This window comes from Oreochromis niloticus, linkage group LG20 (assembly GCF_001858045.2).
Source record: "Oreochromis niloticus isolate F11D_XX linkage group LG20, O_niloticus_UMD_NMBU, whole genome shotgun sequence".
Lineage (NCBI taxonomy): Eukaryota > Metazoa > Chordata > Actinopteri > Cichliformes > Cichlidae > Oreochromis > Oreochromis niloticus.
Window position 1 is genome coordinate 28,496,129 of NC_031984.2, and position 18,143 is coordinate 28,514,271.

The 18,143-nt window shown below is 41.4% G+C and overlaps 1 protein-coding gene across 1 annotated transcript in view; it reads left to right on the top strand.

Moving 5' to 3' along the window:
* The window catches only part of tafa5l (TAFA chemokine like family member 5, like), a 43,620-nt gene that overhangs the window by 22,707 nt on the left and 2,770 nt on the right, over positions 1-18,143 (top strand). The window contains exons 4-5 of the mRNA XM_019349351.2: positions 2,717-2,844; positions 16,584-16,628. Coding sequence (XP_019204896.1) covers positions 2,717-2,844; positions 16,584-16,607 — 152 coding nt within the window. The 3' untranslated portion in view covers positions 16,608-16,628. The remainder of the gene's footprint in view (positions 1-2,716; positions 2,845-16,583; positions 16,629-18,143) is intronic.

Here is an 18,143-nt window from a genome sequence, read left to right on the forward strand (position 1 = left end):
CAGCAATGCTCTCATCCCACCCTAACGCCGTGTGACCAATCCGTGGCTCTCAGCACCAGGAGACTCATCAAGTCATCATAGATCAACTCATGTTGTCATGGATGGCATTGAAAAAGTAACAAGGGCAAGCTATCGGGTGCCCGGATAGTACGGCAGGAGCTGAAAACTGCATTTATTTTAGCCGACCTGCGTGACTCTGGGCTGGCTGGCCTGATGCACTCCACGGTTAGTCAGCACTCCCGCCGCTTTGCCAGCTCAGCTTTTATTCCTTGCCCTGGAAATTGAGTTTTGCTGGCCCTGTAATGTACTCAAAACTACATCTGCAACTGACTGATAAATCTACGCTTTGTTGCACCTGACGGATAGCTGTGAAAATGAAAATTCACCGCGGCACGTTGCTGTGTCAGGAGGAAGGTCACTTTAGATTTGCCTTTTCTCCACTCAGGATGATGCCAAATGACCATTTTGTCTCAGAATCCAGTCGCAAAGCTAAACTATCTTCTTAAGCTCGTTCTGTGCGATGCGACGACAGGTTTATGCATTGTTTCGTTGAACTGCTGTCTCTCCTTGGCTGCATGGCAACACTATGAGAGCAGGCTTAAAAAAGCACAGCTCCTTCCACGATGAGTAAATAATATCCATTATTTGCTGAGGGAGAATGGCTTTGTATTTACACAGCAGTGATTGTGTGTGCCGTGTTACATACATGAGGGTGCTATTCGGCCAGCTTGATAAATACCACAAGACAGCAGATCTTTATTGCAGACTAGCAGTTGGGGTCTGACACTCCAAAGACCAATTTCAGACCGTTAACAAGGCCTGGACAGGAATACCTCACAGCAAAATGTCACAAGGCCTCCCTTTCCGCATCTCTTTACTCTTCCCCTTCTGCCGCTCCCCTCTCGGTTCCACCATCAGCTCTCCTCCGGACATTCAGCGAATTGTAGTTCCTCTCTTTCAATTTGCCCACCATGTTACCTCGTTCCACAATGTGCTGCCCCGGGGGATCGTGGGTAGGCAGGAGCGGTGGCCCCAGCCAGGTCCGCAGAGAGCTGATAACCTTTCAGTGTTGCTTTAGCACGCTGTGTAAAGAACAATCAGTGCTTATCAACCTCGACGACAGGCGAATGTTAATTCAATGTCATGCAGTCAGGCTGCAGCAGGAGAATGGGAGCATCACTCGGTTACGCTGTGACAGCCTGACGTCTTCTGCCAACAAATAACTTTAAGAAGACTGGAGAAAGGCTTGATTTTTATTGCCTTTCTGATATGTAATCTCCTCTCTCTAATCTATCTATAAAATGCTACTGAAAACGAATCCAAGGTTCACAGAGCCCTGCAGCTGTCATTTGTGTCACAACTGCATAAAGTCTAAAAACAATAAGTCCAGCACCATAGCAATACTGACATCAGAAATAATACATTTGGCATTTGCGAGCGCCTAAAACCAAATTACAGCTGCTAGCCTGCCACTAACATGTTGACCAAATGCTTCCATAAGTGGGTTTACTGTGTAGGGAACACAGCTGCCTGTGTTAAAAGAGGCGTCTCATGTCGTTTGTAGTTTCTTTTGAGTAAAACCTGCTAGAAGCGCTCAAATAACGTCACTGTCCATTGGGGCTTAAGACTGCAAGGTTGAAAGTGTAAATCTGGGGGTGCTGAGTGCAACAACAACAAAAAAAAAGCGGCCTAACCAGACATCTGCAATCCATTTCCTTCTATTATTCACCATCGCCGCCTCAACAATTCCCAATCTGTCACTGATCTGTTAGTGTTCAATTTGCATTGTGGGTTTGTTGGCATCAGGTTTTGACAAGAAGAATGTGTAGACTGAAAAACCCATGGTGCTGCTGCATCAATTTTACTAATGCATTTGTCCATGCTAAATGAACACAGTGTTCTCCTCCCACAGTTACTGGACAACAAGACACATGTAAAAAATAAAAATATAAAATAATTTTTGAAAAAGGCCCCCCCTGCCTGTTATTACAATCTGTGTTTTGTGTGTGTTTTGACCAATTTGCAGTCATGTCATTTGTCACGTTCTAATATTGCCACAATGATCTCCAGTGTATAAAAACTATTATCTCGTTAGGTATGCAGGCTAAAAACAAATAATTGCTAAGTGTTCCTAAAATTTTGTCTACACCTGTAAAACACAACAACCACCACAGCCTCCACCTAATTAGGACCTCAGTGGGGGAAAAAGATGGATTCATCTGCTCTCTGATGATGCCAAGAAAAATGAAGATGTGTGTGTTTTGTAACAAGATCAAATTTATGGCCAAGCTGTAGCTGGACTCAACTTCTCAGAGTATAATTTAGCTTAAACAAATGAAACATTATTATGTTTTAATTTCCACCAAGAAAAAAATGTCAAAACGGGAAGGGGGGGGGGAGCAATCTTTCTGTGCGGTTGCAGTGAAAGCTTGCATTAGCAAGACAGTAATTTATGGACCGCCAGCTGGCCTGTAAAGGTTACTACCACAGGCAATTCTGACATGCTAGTTCAACAAGAACCTCATTAAAATACTACAGGCTTTTAGAGACATCAACATATAAGGTTACTTTTGTGTCTGGTGAGCATAAAAACTGCAGATTTGTTTGTTAAGGGGAAAAAAAGTTGACTTTTTCTGCAGTTTTTCTCTCTCGCTCTGTGAATCTGTCTCTCTGTCTAATTTACCTCTTTGACCTGATGTCTTTCTTTGCCTCCCAGCGCGAATTGTTCGCAGCCGTCAGTGGTGTGAGATGGCTCCCTGCATGGAGGGGGAGGTCTGCAGCCTCCTGTTCAACCGATCCGGCTGGACCTGCACCAGGGGCAGTGGTCGCATCAAGACCGTCACGGTAATTTACTAGACGTGACATTAATATACGCCATATGCACATAACAGCATTGCACCTACATTTTCAGCATGAGCGAACCCCCGCCAGCCGATAGTGTCAGGTGAAGCCTGAGCCCTGGGCTACAGGGAGTATATTTCAGTCAAACAGCAGGTCAGCATCCAGGTTTCAAACACTGCATCAATAGTGGAACAAAGATGCCAGAAAATTCATGCAGCACTGCTCTCTGTGGGATCAAACTTTGAAGATTATTTTTATATATCTTTAGGCCTCAGTCTGGTTTGTTTTACACTTTTACAGGAGTTTTGAATTTTGGTAATTCAAACTTTTGAAACACTGAAGCCTGAATCTGTAGCATATATAGTAATAGTGGTGCAAAGACGTGTTGGGAGGTATGTAGGAAGAAAATCTCATGAAATTAGTGAAATCATCCTTAGTTTTTACTGATCTGCAGCTAAGTATAAGATGTTCAGCTACAGAGCTGCTGGATCAGCCCTGTGCTGTATCACATTTGCACTGAAAGCAAGCGGCGTACCATATTACCCGGGCTACTTGTGGAAAACTTTCTTTTTCCTACATCCTGGATTATTTTATGGCTTAAACACACTAGCTAAGGCTCAGTGATCTGCTCCCAAAGCTAAAACAAATCATCTGAAGCCATTCAAATCTGAATCTGATACCGAATCGCACGAGCTAGGAACTGCAAGGGAATCACACATTTGGAACAAATGTTCTGTAGTTATTATTCTGTCTTTGTGTTTTTATGGAGAAGGTGGAAGCTGATGGAAAACGTCTGCAAATGCAAATGCAAGACAGATATATGTAATATGGAAAAATGTTGACCAAAGCATTAGGCAACGTGCAGACAGATAACATTAGTGTCTGACCTCTCTCTGACTTTGTTAGAGATGTAAATGAATACAAAACATGTTGAATTTTTAAAACCCTCAATATGGTGTCATCTGGTCCTCTGTAGGCTCCTCTCACAGTGCATCCAATGCCTCAGAGCTGCCAGTGCTGCATCGCTTACTGAGCACTGATTAATTCTCATTTGATTAAACAGCGAAACAATGCACAAGGAGAATTCCTAGTCTCCACGAGGGTTAACTTCATATATTTTTTGTATCAGTGCAAAAGAATAATCATTATGAATGTGTTTGAAAGCAAAGAATAAAGAAAAATATCTACCCTCCAGACATTACTGCTTGTTTAGTGAGCATCAGAGTCACCATGGATACAGGTCTCTCTGTTACTGTGTGCTTCACACTATACCTCTTGGCAATTTCACACTATGTAGCTCTATGCTCCATGAAAATGGAGCAATTTTGTATTCTTTCTGTACAATTCAATGTAATGCATTTCTCTCAGCAGGTGGCCACCTTCCTGCTATGACTTGTGGAGATATGGTGTTGATAACCTGTCTTTGACAAGTCATGGAAACAAATACACTTCCTCCAAAAAACGTCAGCTGATCCCAGTTATACTGCTACATGTCCTCTATACTTTAGTTTGGAATGGTTTGCACTTCCCACGTTCATGAAAATTTTGAAGAGGGCCTAACGACTGTTGGTGACAAGCTCGGCTGGACAAGTTTTTTTTTAGTCATCTGCTCCTTGAGCAAAGAGCCAAACTATGGTCATTAAATCTCTGAGCCAACTGGCTGACTTTATAACTCTTCTAATTTTTTTTCTGCACCACTTTTTTGCATTTACCAGTGTTACCTTGCTTGCTCGGCTTTTCGCTGTCATTCCCAGGGTGTCGAATACAGATTGTGCAGATCTGTCACAGAAATCTGCACAAGTTGTCTTCTGGCATCAGCTGCAGCAGTATTAGACACCGAGGCCTAACAATCTGCCAATGCATGATAAAATCTACGGCGTTGGAGAGACAAAAGTTTGTTTGTTAGCCAAGAGACTGGAGCTTTTGTCACATATTTTGGGCATATTAATGGCTCAGTCATACTAGAGGAAAAATAGGACAGCAACCTTCTTGCCACTAGGAAAAACTGGTGGTTTTTGTCAATTTAAAAAAACAAAACAAACTGCAGTGACCCAAAGGTTGAACGTGCAACCCTCTCAACCTCTGGGTGATCGCTTATGATCACAAGGGGATTGCACAGGTTGCCTGGGGAGAGGCCAAACACCTGCTGTCTGACTCAGTCCCTCGGACTCTCAATCACTCTCAGAGTGAAGATGTGCAAATAATTGCCATTAAATTAAAAAATGCAGACAGATTCCCAACATATTGCTATCCATCTGAGTTAGTCATGTGCAACCCTTTTTAGACAGCAACAGACTGGAAATGGTTGCAGACCTATTCCCTTTTTTCAAAGCAGCGCTTTCAAAGGCGACAAGACCATCAAGCTCTTTGCACATGATTGGCAGAATTCTGGCCACAGCAGTCTCCAGCTAGCGTTGTTGCCTAATGTAGCATTAGATATCTAGAAATGCTTAGCAACACTTGACAATGCTTCGGATGAAAACATGATTTTTTTGTTTTTAACTCCAAATCTTAAACTGAAAAATAGTTGTTATTTTTTTAAATTAATAAAAACATAATTTCTGTCAGTGAGCATCAATCAAAAAAACCTTGCTTTGGACTCAGGACTTTAGTTCTGCATGTAGGAAAAGGATTTATTGTGAAAGCACAATCAAACATGAGACCGAGGGGTCCTGTGCAAGCATCCATGCGCAACAAATTGGAACTGAGACCAATCTCATTATTGGCATAAACCCATTGTGTCACAGCACCAATGCCAAAGAACAGTTTGTATGTATCTGTGAAATGCCATGTCCTTTAAGCTATCTCCATTCGACAGAACATACATGATTTCACTGGATCATTTAAATAACTGTAAGTGGTTCAATATGTTTACAAAGAAGTAGCCTCATAATTATGGACAAACAATAGTTAGATTGTACCTTCATGCCAGTAGAGTGAATACATTTTTTTAACTGCCTGATATTTGCCTCAGGAAAGATTATGTCAACAGAAAGAAACAGAGGGGTATAACTTACAGAGGCAGTGCAAGTGAAACAGCTTGGTGTTGTCAGCAAGAGATGACAAGATGGACAGAGCAGGAGAGACCGCTGTCCTTGCCGTCAGGTACAAGGCCAAAGGTCAGCCTCTGACCGGCTCTGTTGATTTTCACTCTCTCTTATCTCTCTCATTTGATGTCTCTTCATCTTGTTCGCTCCTCTGCCTCCTCCGTCCAGCAGCCCTGGGCAGCTGTGACAGATTTCACGCATGCATTCCCGCCGTGCTGTAATGTATCCTGACAGCACACTTAGGTTAGTGTTTTGCTTTTTGTACATACATATACAAAAAATGCAAATGATGTGTTCCTCTGCACATTCTTAATTAGCTGTTGCTGAGCAGATTTTTGTTGAAGAAGTTAATCTGAAGTGATGTCGGTGGGTTTCTTTTTTTTCGGGGTGGGGGGGTTGCTTGTTTGTTTTTTCTGTCTTGTATTTTTGAGGGGGCAGGGATAGGAAGGATTTGGCAGTAGAAAAGAGGAGGTATCAAGAGGTATTTGTTGTAAGACCTAAAATGGGAGGAAAGCACATTCTGGAAGATAAATGAAAATGAGAAATCTATAAAGAGGATTGATCAGGCTGGAGGGGGGATAGAAGGATGAAGAGAGGGAACAGGATGGAGGACTTGGCTGCCTCTCGGCCTGCGGCCAAGCTCTGTCTCTCCACATCTGCAAGTATCTGGGAGAAGGAGAGTGCAGAGAGGAGGTTTTAATTGCGAGACAATCTGTCTTCACGTGGTTAATAATCATATTACACACTGGCATTCGGGGAGACAGTGTGGTTTTCTGAAAGGTGATAATGGCTCTTTATTCATGCTGAGGTGCACAGGTTTGATGTAGGTGGAGCTAGCAGATACAACGAAGTGACAAATCTACCTGATGGTGGCAAATTATGCAGAAAGCCGTGCATCCAATAAAAGACAATGTGGTTAGAATAATTATACATTGAAGCTGACGTTTTTTCTTTTTCATATCTAAGTCCAGTATGAAATCTCTTTCTAATAACTTATCAAATCTATATGAATTCGCTCAGCCAGCACAAGCTAGTTTCTATGGAGTGCTGCTTTCATTAATAAAAGGAAGAGAATCTAATAAAATCTCTCTGGGTGGAGTTTTGACAATGGAGACGTCAGCCTATCACTTTCGCCCAGACAAAGACATCTCAACAACTATTTGACTGATGTCAAATAATAAACTGTGCGGGCCAACACTGGAAACTCTTTTTTTTATATGAATCTACACAGTCCTCAAAAAGAATAGGACTTTTGTGTGTGTGTATGTGTACTCTGTGACCTTTCCTCTAGTTCAAATATCGGGCCCGAATGTAGATAATAAATGTTATAATCTATTCTGGACATGAGCCACCCTCAGGCCAAAATACAAACTCTGCATACCAGAAATCTAATCAAACAGGCAAATTGCCATTAATTTGATGCTGCACACTAGTGCTCCCATGAGGATAAACTCCTTTTATTTTAACAACCCCATGGCCTTCCCTACTTTCAATACTTGACATTTTTGGGGCAACTAGATGTTAAAAATGTTAGTATGTTTCATTAGTTGTTGAGTTCTTTGTTCTTTACCTCAAATACAGTATCTAAAGAGGATATATACATATATATATATATATGTATATATCCTCGTGCATTATATAATTATTTATTATTAATAATAATGATAATGTTGAAAGAACCTTGTGATATAAAAGAAAATGCACGAATTTATGTACTAATGCTCCATATGTGCCTGGATGACAGACATTTTTCCGCTGTACACACACAGTGGCTTTCAGCTTAAAAGCTTTAAATCAAGGGGTTTAACAGAAGTATTACATTAACCGTTAAGAACCATTAACAGGCATTTTTAAATACACCCTGCCAGCCACCTAGCCATTTTCAAAGTCTCAAAAGAAATTGGACAAACAAAAAATATAAAGATTGTTTTCAATACTTGGATTGAAAATCCTTTGCAGGCATTGACTGACTGACGTCTCGAGCCCATGGAGACCACCAAGCACTGTGTTTCCTCCCTTGAGATGCCCTGCCAGGTCTTTACACAACTGCTGTTGCTGCTTGATTGTGCCTCTCTTTATCTTCAGTAACTGAAAAACATGCTCTGTTGGGTTGAGATCAGGTGGCTGACGCTGTCATGGAAAAAGATCCCATTTCTCTGGCTTGAGAAACTCTTTGGTTGCTTTAGCAGTGTGGTCCAAACTTTCGACTGTCGACTTTAATTAACCAATTATTGCACTTTTATATGCTGACTGTACGTGATGCACTTTTAGAGTTGCAGTGTCAGCGTCACAGGTATAATAAAACCTTTAAAAAAAAAGTCTAACTATTGTAATAAACATTAATTAAGTGATTTGTCAGTTTAACTGCAATATATAGACATTCCCATATTAGACACATGCCACTGCACCTGCAGCTCTTTATAAACACAACCACCTCCCATCACCTCAGCCTCCTCCTCACCGCCCGCCCTCTTGTGAGTGCAGCTCACGGTGGCACTGCCAGGTCACACACTCCAGCCTAACCTGCTAATGGAGTTTGCATATGCAGCCCGCTCTCCACTGCCAGGTAGCCATTAATATGAATCACTCTCTAGAGGCCCCTCCAAACAAGCTTGCAATTTGTCTTCACTAGTGAGCTGCTGAAAGGTCTACATATGATATTCTCCAAGGTGGAAAGCGCAATTCAGGAGGGCTGGGGCGGGGTGTTATGAGGTTGGTTTCATACACTTGATGGGGACACGGTGGGGGTGGGGGGGATTTAAATTGAGGGGTTACACAAGAGCGCAGTTGTGTGCCAGGGTCTGTGCTATTGAACGGAAGCTGGAAATGTTCATAAGGTGGAAAATTGACAAGACAGCCAGGGAGAATTTAGGACAGTGAAATTAGTTTTACTCCTTTTAGGCAAGTGAGAGGCTTGTGAGATTGCATCACTTGCTCTCTGCTTGGCGAGAGCTCTGTTGAGAGCACTACTGAGCTCTAATATCAGCCTTTGCTAATGCTTTGCGTTTGCAAAGTGATGGGCTCAAATTGAAATTCTGCATATCAGAAATGCTTCTTCGGTGCGGAAAAAAAAGATAGGACTATTTTCCTGAATATTGTTACTTCACAGGCTAGCGGGAGCTTAAAGTATGAAATGTAAGTACTTGAAATCCTGATTTGATCATAGTCAGACTGCAGACTCATGCGCATTTCGACCCACAGACAATAACTCGATGGTCGGTGGGAAAAAAATACCCAAAAAATCTTCCTACACCCACACAACAAATGCCACTGCTGGGCTAGTGTGTGGCCTGGAGGGGATTAGACCAGTCGTAGTTGGGCATTTTTTGCCAAAATGAGGGGGGTTACAAAATGAACAGCATACGCACAGACGTACACACACTGAGCGACCCAGTAGGTCAGAGAAGCTTGCATGTATTTTTTTAGCATTTTCTCTTTTTTTCTGCTCTGGTGGCCCTCCTCCAGCTATGTGCTCTTTGTTCCAGCGTCAGCCATGGTTTAAAAAACAGCCACCGCAGTCTGTGTAGTCCTGCCAGTGTTGCTGTAAACATAAAGACATCATAGCCAGTTAGCACTGCTGGCTTTTTGAAAGGATGCCATGACACAAAAATCTTGATTTGTACAGGAAGGAATAAGTGAAAGGTGTGCCTTTATGAGAAATAGAGCAAAGAAAAACAGGTGTTTGGCTAGAAAACATTCCAAATATGACACCAAAGGGCAAAACAAACAGATAAAAGTGGATTTTTGGCACCGTGTCAGTTCAAATGTTCCCGTCCAGTTATGAAGGAGTTATGAAATTCTCACCTCTTTCATAAGAAGTGAGAAAATTACATGGACAGATGATGTAGTTCCACAGTGTCGTTATGTAACACTTGCTAGCACCTCAGTTATAAAGGCTTCAGTGTCTACGACAAAGGACCAGGCAGCCAAGTCATGTGTCGCCATGGTCACTGCTGTGCTGGCAGCCCATCTGACCAGAGACAGACTTCTAATGAGTTTGCTTCTCAAAGGCAGCCCAACACACTCCCAGGCTCTGTCAGGGACACAACTATTTCTCTGCAGCTTCTTGAAATAAATTGTTGATTAGTTGGTGAGGTTGGAGACCTGCGGTAGAGATGACAGTTCTCTGTATGGCTTGGAATCATTAGTGTAAGAGGCTAGAAAGGGATGTTGTGTCCAAATAGGAACAAACAAAAAAACAGTACAACTGAGCCTCAGGTGCACTGCCAAAAAATGTCAAAGCATGTCATCTATCTCAAATGGTGTTCTATTTTTCCCAACAGCTGGTGAAAACTAACACTGCAGAGACATCGTTTCACCTTTCCAGTGAATACAATTCTACCGAGTGTGTTTGATTTCATTCAAACCAGTGAATTATTCAAATAACATGAGAAGCAGGTGGTATTATCTCAGCCCTACAGGTAGAACATGATATACATGATAAATCTCACGATAACCACCAAAAATGAATTATCCTAATAACAGGTGGAGCTAAAGTCAGATGAATATCATTCTCCTGTGCCACAGACCCTCATTCTTGTCCCAGAATTATTATGATACAGTTATAACACACGTTTTCTGTGAGCACTGTATTCTTTCATTACCACTAACACAGAGAGTGTGTTTTATTTGAAGTCAGCCTGTCATACACCACAGCCAGAAATGCTCATAGATCACCAAAACTGAGAGTAGTACCCAAGTTATGCAATTAGTAGGTAGGCTACAAGCAGTCTGCTACATGTAGCTATCTGCACGCTTTCCCCTCAACTAGTCTCAACCACTGGACTGAATGTCTTTTCTAGCATACAGGCTAATATGACTTGCTGAGCAGTTGAAAGTTTGGTGAGCACGCTTCCAGCATAATTAGCTAACTAGTGTTAGTTAGCTAACACTAGTTCGCTAACTAACACTAGTTAGTTCTAGTTAGTTCTTTGTCTACCATATTGGACATGAAGGAAAAATGTCTGATCAATTTTCGACCTGTTCGTGGATGTTGCTAAAATTGTGCTATAGCAAGAATCTTCTTATCATTGATTTGCTTGCTTGGAGATTAGAGCGGTTGCTTGTTTGATAGATGCATGATAGATGCCAACTCATATGGAAACAGAGAACATTTGTCCTTCACAGTAAAAGCTGTGCCTCAAAGCTGCTTTACAGTCTATTTCTGCTTTGCATCTTGTTTTTCACAATTTTACTAATGCTCAGAGAGCAGCTGTTTACTATTTGCAGACAAGGTGGCATGTTCCGTGGAAACTGCTATCTGCTAGCAAGCAACGCAATCGAACATTTCAAGATTTTCTAGTTGAGGATTACTCATTTTTTCAGTTGGAGGCAACGACTAGGTGTTACAGACAAAGTGTGAAGGTCAGGAAGTACTGAGAGATGTCCCAACACCTTGATGTCTCTTGGTCTTGATAGGATTCACAGTAAAAAGAACATAGAAGCATTTTTTCTTTTTAAAAATAATTAATAAACCCAGACAGATACAAGACATTTTCACAGTCATTTAAGTGTAGCCTTCTTTAAAAATGTCATAGCTGTCTCTGAAGCAATAATAACACAAAGAATAAGAACAAGAACAAACCAAAAACTGCAGCTGTTTTGATATATTATAGTGAAGTGCTGTCTCTGTAGAAAAATAGAGTATATATGTGTCACACACACAAGCTGCATTACGCCATAATACTCTGTAAAGTAGTTTTCAAAAGTGAAGTAAATGCAGCAGAGCTGGCTGCTGTGCTGAAGGCTCACATTAGCTGCCTGTCTTTCATCTGTACATGTAATTACATTTTTATAAGAACTCTTTATAATCGCTTTAGTTGCTATAAAATCTTTATCAAAACAACTAGCCTTACTGCAAATAAAAGCTCTATTTCAAGAGGTCCTTCAGTGTTGGTTTAGTTTTACTTGCAGTTTCATTAGCATATAACTTTGCACTTGTATTTTATGTGATTTGATTGCATTTTTTTTAGGATATGTAAATGATTTCTTTTTTTGTTTTCTTCTTTGTCGCCTCTGGAATCTCTTCAAACCGACTCACTCTCAGTGGGGCACCATCTTTAGATAAAGGTGGTTGTGATGATGGAATCTCTTTGATTAGCACTGTGACCAGCAGCATTAGCTTAGCCCAAATAAAATGCATAATAAGAGAAGTAAAGTAGGTTATTTTTTTTAATAGCAACTGCTTGTGCCAAAGGCTCCGAAGGAAACATACAGTAAAATGTTCTTCCAATAAGAGGAAATGGTCTCGGTTCTATTACAGAAAGAAAATAATGATTCAGAAAATCACAACTGGTTGTCATTAGAGAAATGTTTGCATTTTCAAACTGCACTGAAAAACCAGGCCTGGAACATTTGCAGATATTAGATATGCATGCTGTGCACCATGTCCTTCATTGCTCTGCTGGCTTTCAGTCTCATTCAGTGCCGAAATTATTTAATTTCTGTGCAGCAGCAAGTAAAATTCCAACAATAATGCAAAAACAAACTGCTGAAATCAATTCTAGTGTGCTCGCTTGAAAGAAACACGGTTTAACTTTCACTGCTTTTGTAGTAGTACTGCTGTCTGCCACAAGAAACTGTAATTTACTAAAACTATTCTTTTTAATTCACTCATAATCGAATGACAGGAACATGCCGCCGTTGTTTCTTTGATACATACATCAGACAAAAAGAGCATGGGGTCTAGCTTTTATGTTTTACTGGCCCACCTCCAGGCTTTCATACCCATTTCTGCTTGTGAATCGACGGTACTCCTGTCATATTGTATCTGACAGGCCCTCTCTGGATCATCGGGGATAACACACTGTAGCTGGGCTGCTTTGCCTTTGGATGTACATTTATAAAATGACTGATGTTCGAACGCTTGGGTGCCCCCGCCGAGCAAACGCATAGTACACAGAGGTTACACTTGATAAGCAAATATACTATTTATTTCAGTTTCATTTGCAGATTTTCTATTTATCAAGCGGAAAAGAAAAATGCGCTTCTTTGGTTTCTCCTCATCTGTTTGTCGCACGCTGTGGCACGATCATCAGTCTTGAGCAGATAGCATGGGGAGTGATGCCGAAAATGTATTGAAATAGGCTAGATTGATAGAGATGTTCAGAAAACAGAGAAACAGCTAATATATTCCCACCATTCCATTTCCTTTGCCATTTGTGTTATCATAGGTGTTGTGTTATTGCGCAGGCATTCTGCAGGACGCTTCATGATCACATTCTCAGTTTATAGTGTTTCCTGTGGTATTCATTTACATGCTATAATAAAGTGACACATTGTGTTTTTGTTTTTGCCTCCTCTGGTACTTCCATTATCTATTAAAGAGTTATTTTGTCAGTTTGACTTTGCCAGGCTCATGTTGCCCCCTTCTCTTTTCAGTCCAGAGCGAATGCGGTCCCTTCTGCTGTCACTTTCAGCACACTGTACCCAGCTCCCCTATTTGAAGTTCTGTCATTGGCAAGCTTTGAACTGCCATTTGTGTTTTAGCCTGCACGCTGCCTGCCTCCAGAGTTCTGTCTGGTGTAAATTTGTCAAAGCCAAAGGGCACCAACACGGGTTTTTTGTAACAGTGATGCAGAAAAGCCCTCGCGTAGACCGGACATGCAGGCTCAGCAGCATCCCGTTTCAAAACTAGGATGTTTTGGAGCCCTTTGGATCTTTAGTGTATGTATTTTTAATAAATTGTTCAGTGCTGCAGCCCCATGATGCACCCGGCTACAAGCTAACATTTCTGTCTAATTTAAAATGCTGTAGTCATCCTCAAAACAAACCCCAGGCTTGTTTCCAGTGGTAGAAAGCAAATACAATTACTCAAATGCTGATTTAGAAGCACAGAACATTGTTTTTCAAGTACATTTGTTAATATGTTGTTAATTGTAATTAATGCATGCGGCACCATCAACCTATATAATATATAGTTTTTATTTTTGACACTTTTTCACCAGTATATGTACTGATTCTTGCATTTAATAATTTAATATAAAGCACAATATAACGGCTTAGTAAAGCTGATGGTAAAGACTTTATATTCCAGCTGACCTTTTTGCAAAGCATTTGAAACTTTAAATGTGTCTTATCATCTTTCTCTGGGGGCCTCATGAATTTCTTTACAGCATCAAAATCAATACACAGGCTGTTAAAATGCGCTTGATTTGTGTTCTACTTCGCACTGAACATGAATTCTGAATTTGTTTTTGTTTATTTAACATTTTCACAAATGAATACATGAATCTATGTTCTCTGCAGCGTTTGTGTATGCCACATGGTTCAAGTCTTCCAGATCATGCCAGTTTTGTGGCTATAGCTTGTTTTGTATGAATTCAGTAAATCCAGCTTTAAAGACCAAAACTTGATTAGAAGATTTGAAAAATAGAGGGTTTTTTTCTGCAGATGGCACATCAGAAATAAAGCAGCAAACAGAAGATGCTGTTTGGTAACTAATCAGGTTTTTTTCCTCTGAGGCAGCTCTGGGTGTGATGCTCTGATGCTTCAGTACATCAGGCTCACACGATGAGTGTGAACCATCCACCCAGGTTCTTCAGTAAGCTCTGGCTATGGCTAATAACAGCAGCAGCTCCAGTGAATTCTTATGACTGGGACCTTTCTGAGGCTCCGGTTGATGAACCCAGCTAAGTCCTGTGCAGGAGTCCACTTGTTAGGAGAGACCCCTGGGGAAAGATTCTTACTTACTGCAGTGATGGCGCAGCATAGCACCTCTCTCTATAATGGCAGGCTGTGCTGTTGGTGACAATTTTGCAGCTCGAAGTGCCACCAAATATGCAGTCTCTGCATTGTTTCCCCTTGAGCACTGAGCAAACAACCCGTCTGCCGTGCCTGCAGTGGCTTTTCGTCTCGGCTACAGAGGTTTCTGCGAGTTGCAATGCTACCTTGGCTGACGATTTTATTTTGGGTAATGCGAGGCATACTGTATCTCAAAAATACTTTGATCCTAAAATATGTTGTGTTGATGATAAGGAACGACGTTAATTGAATCCCTTAATATTATTATTTTTTTGTTGCCAATCTCCACTGGCACCCTCTCAAAGATCCACGCTGCACACCTCATTTGAACTGGGAAACTTTATCATTTATGCACAGTGCTCAGTGTTTACAAGTGATGATGAAACGAGGGCACCCCGAGCTCAGAGACGAGGTCCAAATGTTTCAATTTCACCGCAACATAAGCAATTAGCAAAGCGCTTGTTAGTGTGCGTCCTCTCTCTCTCTCTCACTCTTTATCTGTAAATCTCCCCCATCCCTTGTGCCGGCGGGAGATGAATATGTCTTCGATGTCCTTGGATTTCTGTCTTGTAAACACCATAGGCGCTAAGCACTGTTTACCGGTGTGCATGGCAGGCCAACAGCCGGCTCCATCTCTTGCACAGTTGTCCCGTGGGGCCAAACTCACCTTGTTACCCTTTTAATTAGTAGGAGCAGTTAATAGTGTCGGCCGCTTCTGCCGCCTCAGCACTTGCCCTGACTTCAGGAATCGCTCCAATCGATAGCTAAGACTTGGGCTGAGACAGGGAGACAGGGGAGCGGGAGGGAGTCCTTATTGCGGGAGTGGCTCAGGCACATATATGATGATGTTTGGAGTGAACTAAAACAACAAAATTATATTCTTTGAGGGATGTTTAGGGGCAAAAACCATGCCTTATCTGTATTCCTTGGACATTTAAAAGTATAACAGGGTCTCTCATGCTTATTTACTCAGTTTCTCCCCTCCCACATTTCCTCTCCTTTGAAAATGAATGTAATCAAAAAGCTAAGGGTTTGCTTGGTAGATTCTATTGTGCCCTTATAAGCTTTTATCCCCTCCAACCGCTCGCCCCCCGTGCTCATTTCTTTTCTTGTTTTGATTTAAAGATGCAGTGGAAGTACTTAGCATTTAGATGACATGCTGCTGGAGAGGTGTGATGGATCAGCGCCTCTTCAGAGGACTGAATTTCTTCGACAGCGCGGGGGCCAGTCAGCCGGTCGGACAGACAGAGAGACAGATCACAGAAGGACCGGCCGAGCAGGCAGCGGAATACCAAGTCTGCCTCGGTGCTGCGAGCCTGGCACAGCCGAGGGGAAAGCAGCGGCTGCTGGGAATGCCAATGCACAGCCCAGACAGTCGTCTCGCCTTAGCTCCTCTGATTGGCTAAACAGACCATTAGCTTTCTGATTATGATTAGCCGAGTCATTATCTGCACAAAAGTGGCTCATTCACCAATATTAAGAAAGCGAGGAAGCTGTATCTCTCCTCTGGTCGAGGGGAAAACAGCATGTTGTCGTGTCCTCCTTAAGATGAATGTGGGCGGCAAGAAGTTGCGTTCACAAAGAAATAAAGTGGAACACTGTTTATCACCCTGCCTCACAGCTAATGTGATGAAAAAAAAAGAGTGTGACGCCACTGATGGAAGAAAAGAGAGGTCCTCTGCTCTTTAATGCAGATGATGCGTTGGCCATTACTTGATCATATTTTCTGGTTGAGGGGAGAAGCAGTGTCCTCGGAGGTCATAAAATCTGGTAGAGAACAAAATAACCTTCAGCTTCCTTCGTCTCGCCTTAGATATAATTGGAAGATGTGCCATCTGTGCTTTTAAATGGACATATGCTGCTCTGCGTCTAAGGCCAGTAAGCTGAGGGAAAGCTGAATAAAATGAAGGCTGGCCCTCTCTTCCTTGGTGACCTTCTGCTTCTCTTTTCCAGCCTTTGCCCAAGGAGCCGTCGTAGGATGCAGAGGAAAAACAGCAAGTATGAGTTTTGTAATGATCTGCTATTTTGCATAATTTGCATGCTGAGTGCATAACCCTGTTTCCAGTTCATTTGAAGAAACCAAGGATGTTTTGATTGCTGGATCTTGTAGAAAGCACAAATACTAACTTTAAAAAGAAGCAGCAAATAAAAGAGGCCCTGCCTCAAATGCAATTCATAGTGTATTTTCCAGTAATGCGTTCAATGGCGAGCTTGAATAAAGGTCCAGGTCTGGTACAATTTCTGAGTCACTTTGATGTAACAATGCAATGAGTTATTGGCAGTTATTTGAAATGCATAAGAACTGAAAGTAAAGAGCCCCTCTGTGGTTACATCAAAGGGAGCGGCTACTTCAAGGTTCAAGTTCAAGTTCAGTTTTCTCTCAGGACATACATCGAAAGCATGTCTACACGGAAGAATGTTTTTAGTAACCAAGAGGAACGCTACAAAAGGTTTCACAATAGATTCAAAAAAGAGGAAGAAAAGAATTATACTTTAAATCAGCACCACTTGTTTTGAAGGCAGCAAGTAAAGTGGAGTGGGTAGCAAGTTAGCCTGACTCAGGTTTACTTCACATCCAGAAACTTCCCTCCTCCCAAAAACAAGGAAATGAACTAACGACTAAACATAATTCTTCTTTGGAGAACATGACTGAATATATCTGAACCTTTTATATTCTACAGAAAAAAAAAACAAAGCAGGCATTTGGAATCTGCATGCCTTGTGTCTCATAGCCAATACTCTAAGATTGATTTTCCCTCTTCCACCGAGAAAACAAAATGAATCACGCACAATTACCAAAGACGGGGAGAAAAGGGGGAATTGGGGGCGTCATAAATATTTATTTGCCAGCCCTGGGAATTTGTGCAATTCTGTGTGGATTTGCCAACTCATATTTAAGCGTCTGAATGATTTATATGGTCAGTCCTGGGGTGTCACATTTGTCCACTGTCACCCTGAATCATTTATGTATTAACATTTATGGATTCATCCATATAACATATTCATGGCAGAATTCTATTATCATTCAAATGGTTTTTTTGATCGAATGATTGGCTAAATTAAGCCATTAACTGCAGAATTTCACCGCAGGTGAAATGTATTCCACCTAGAAAAGAATATATGACATATGAACCCATTTCTTCACATAACTCATACAATTAGATTTCTTTTTACCTTTTAGACGTGGCATAATTAACTGTGGAGTCACACCAGTGCTGTGTTTATTCACTGGAAGCAATAGTGATTTCAAAAGAAAAGAAAAGAGGTAACTATATCCAGGAAAAAAGTGTTTCCTGTTCCCTCACAGGCTTCAATGGTGATGGATGTCAAAGCATAAATCAGTTACCATTGAGTGTGAGGGACACTCTATTAATACATTCCTCATTAATTTTGTCGTTTATTTGATGGAATTAACAAAACAAATGTTGAAGTGTGCCTAAAGCAGAGTCCTGATGCCTGTTTTCATAATGTCAGACAATGCACGAGCAAAGAATGACAAGACCTTAATTTGAG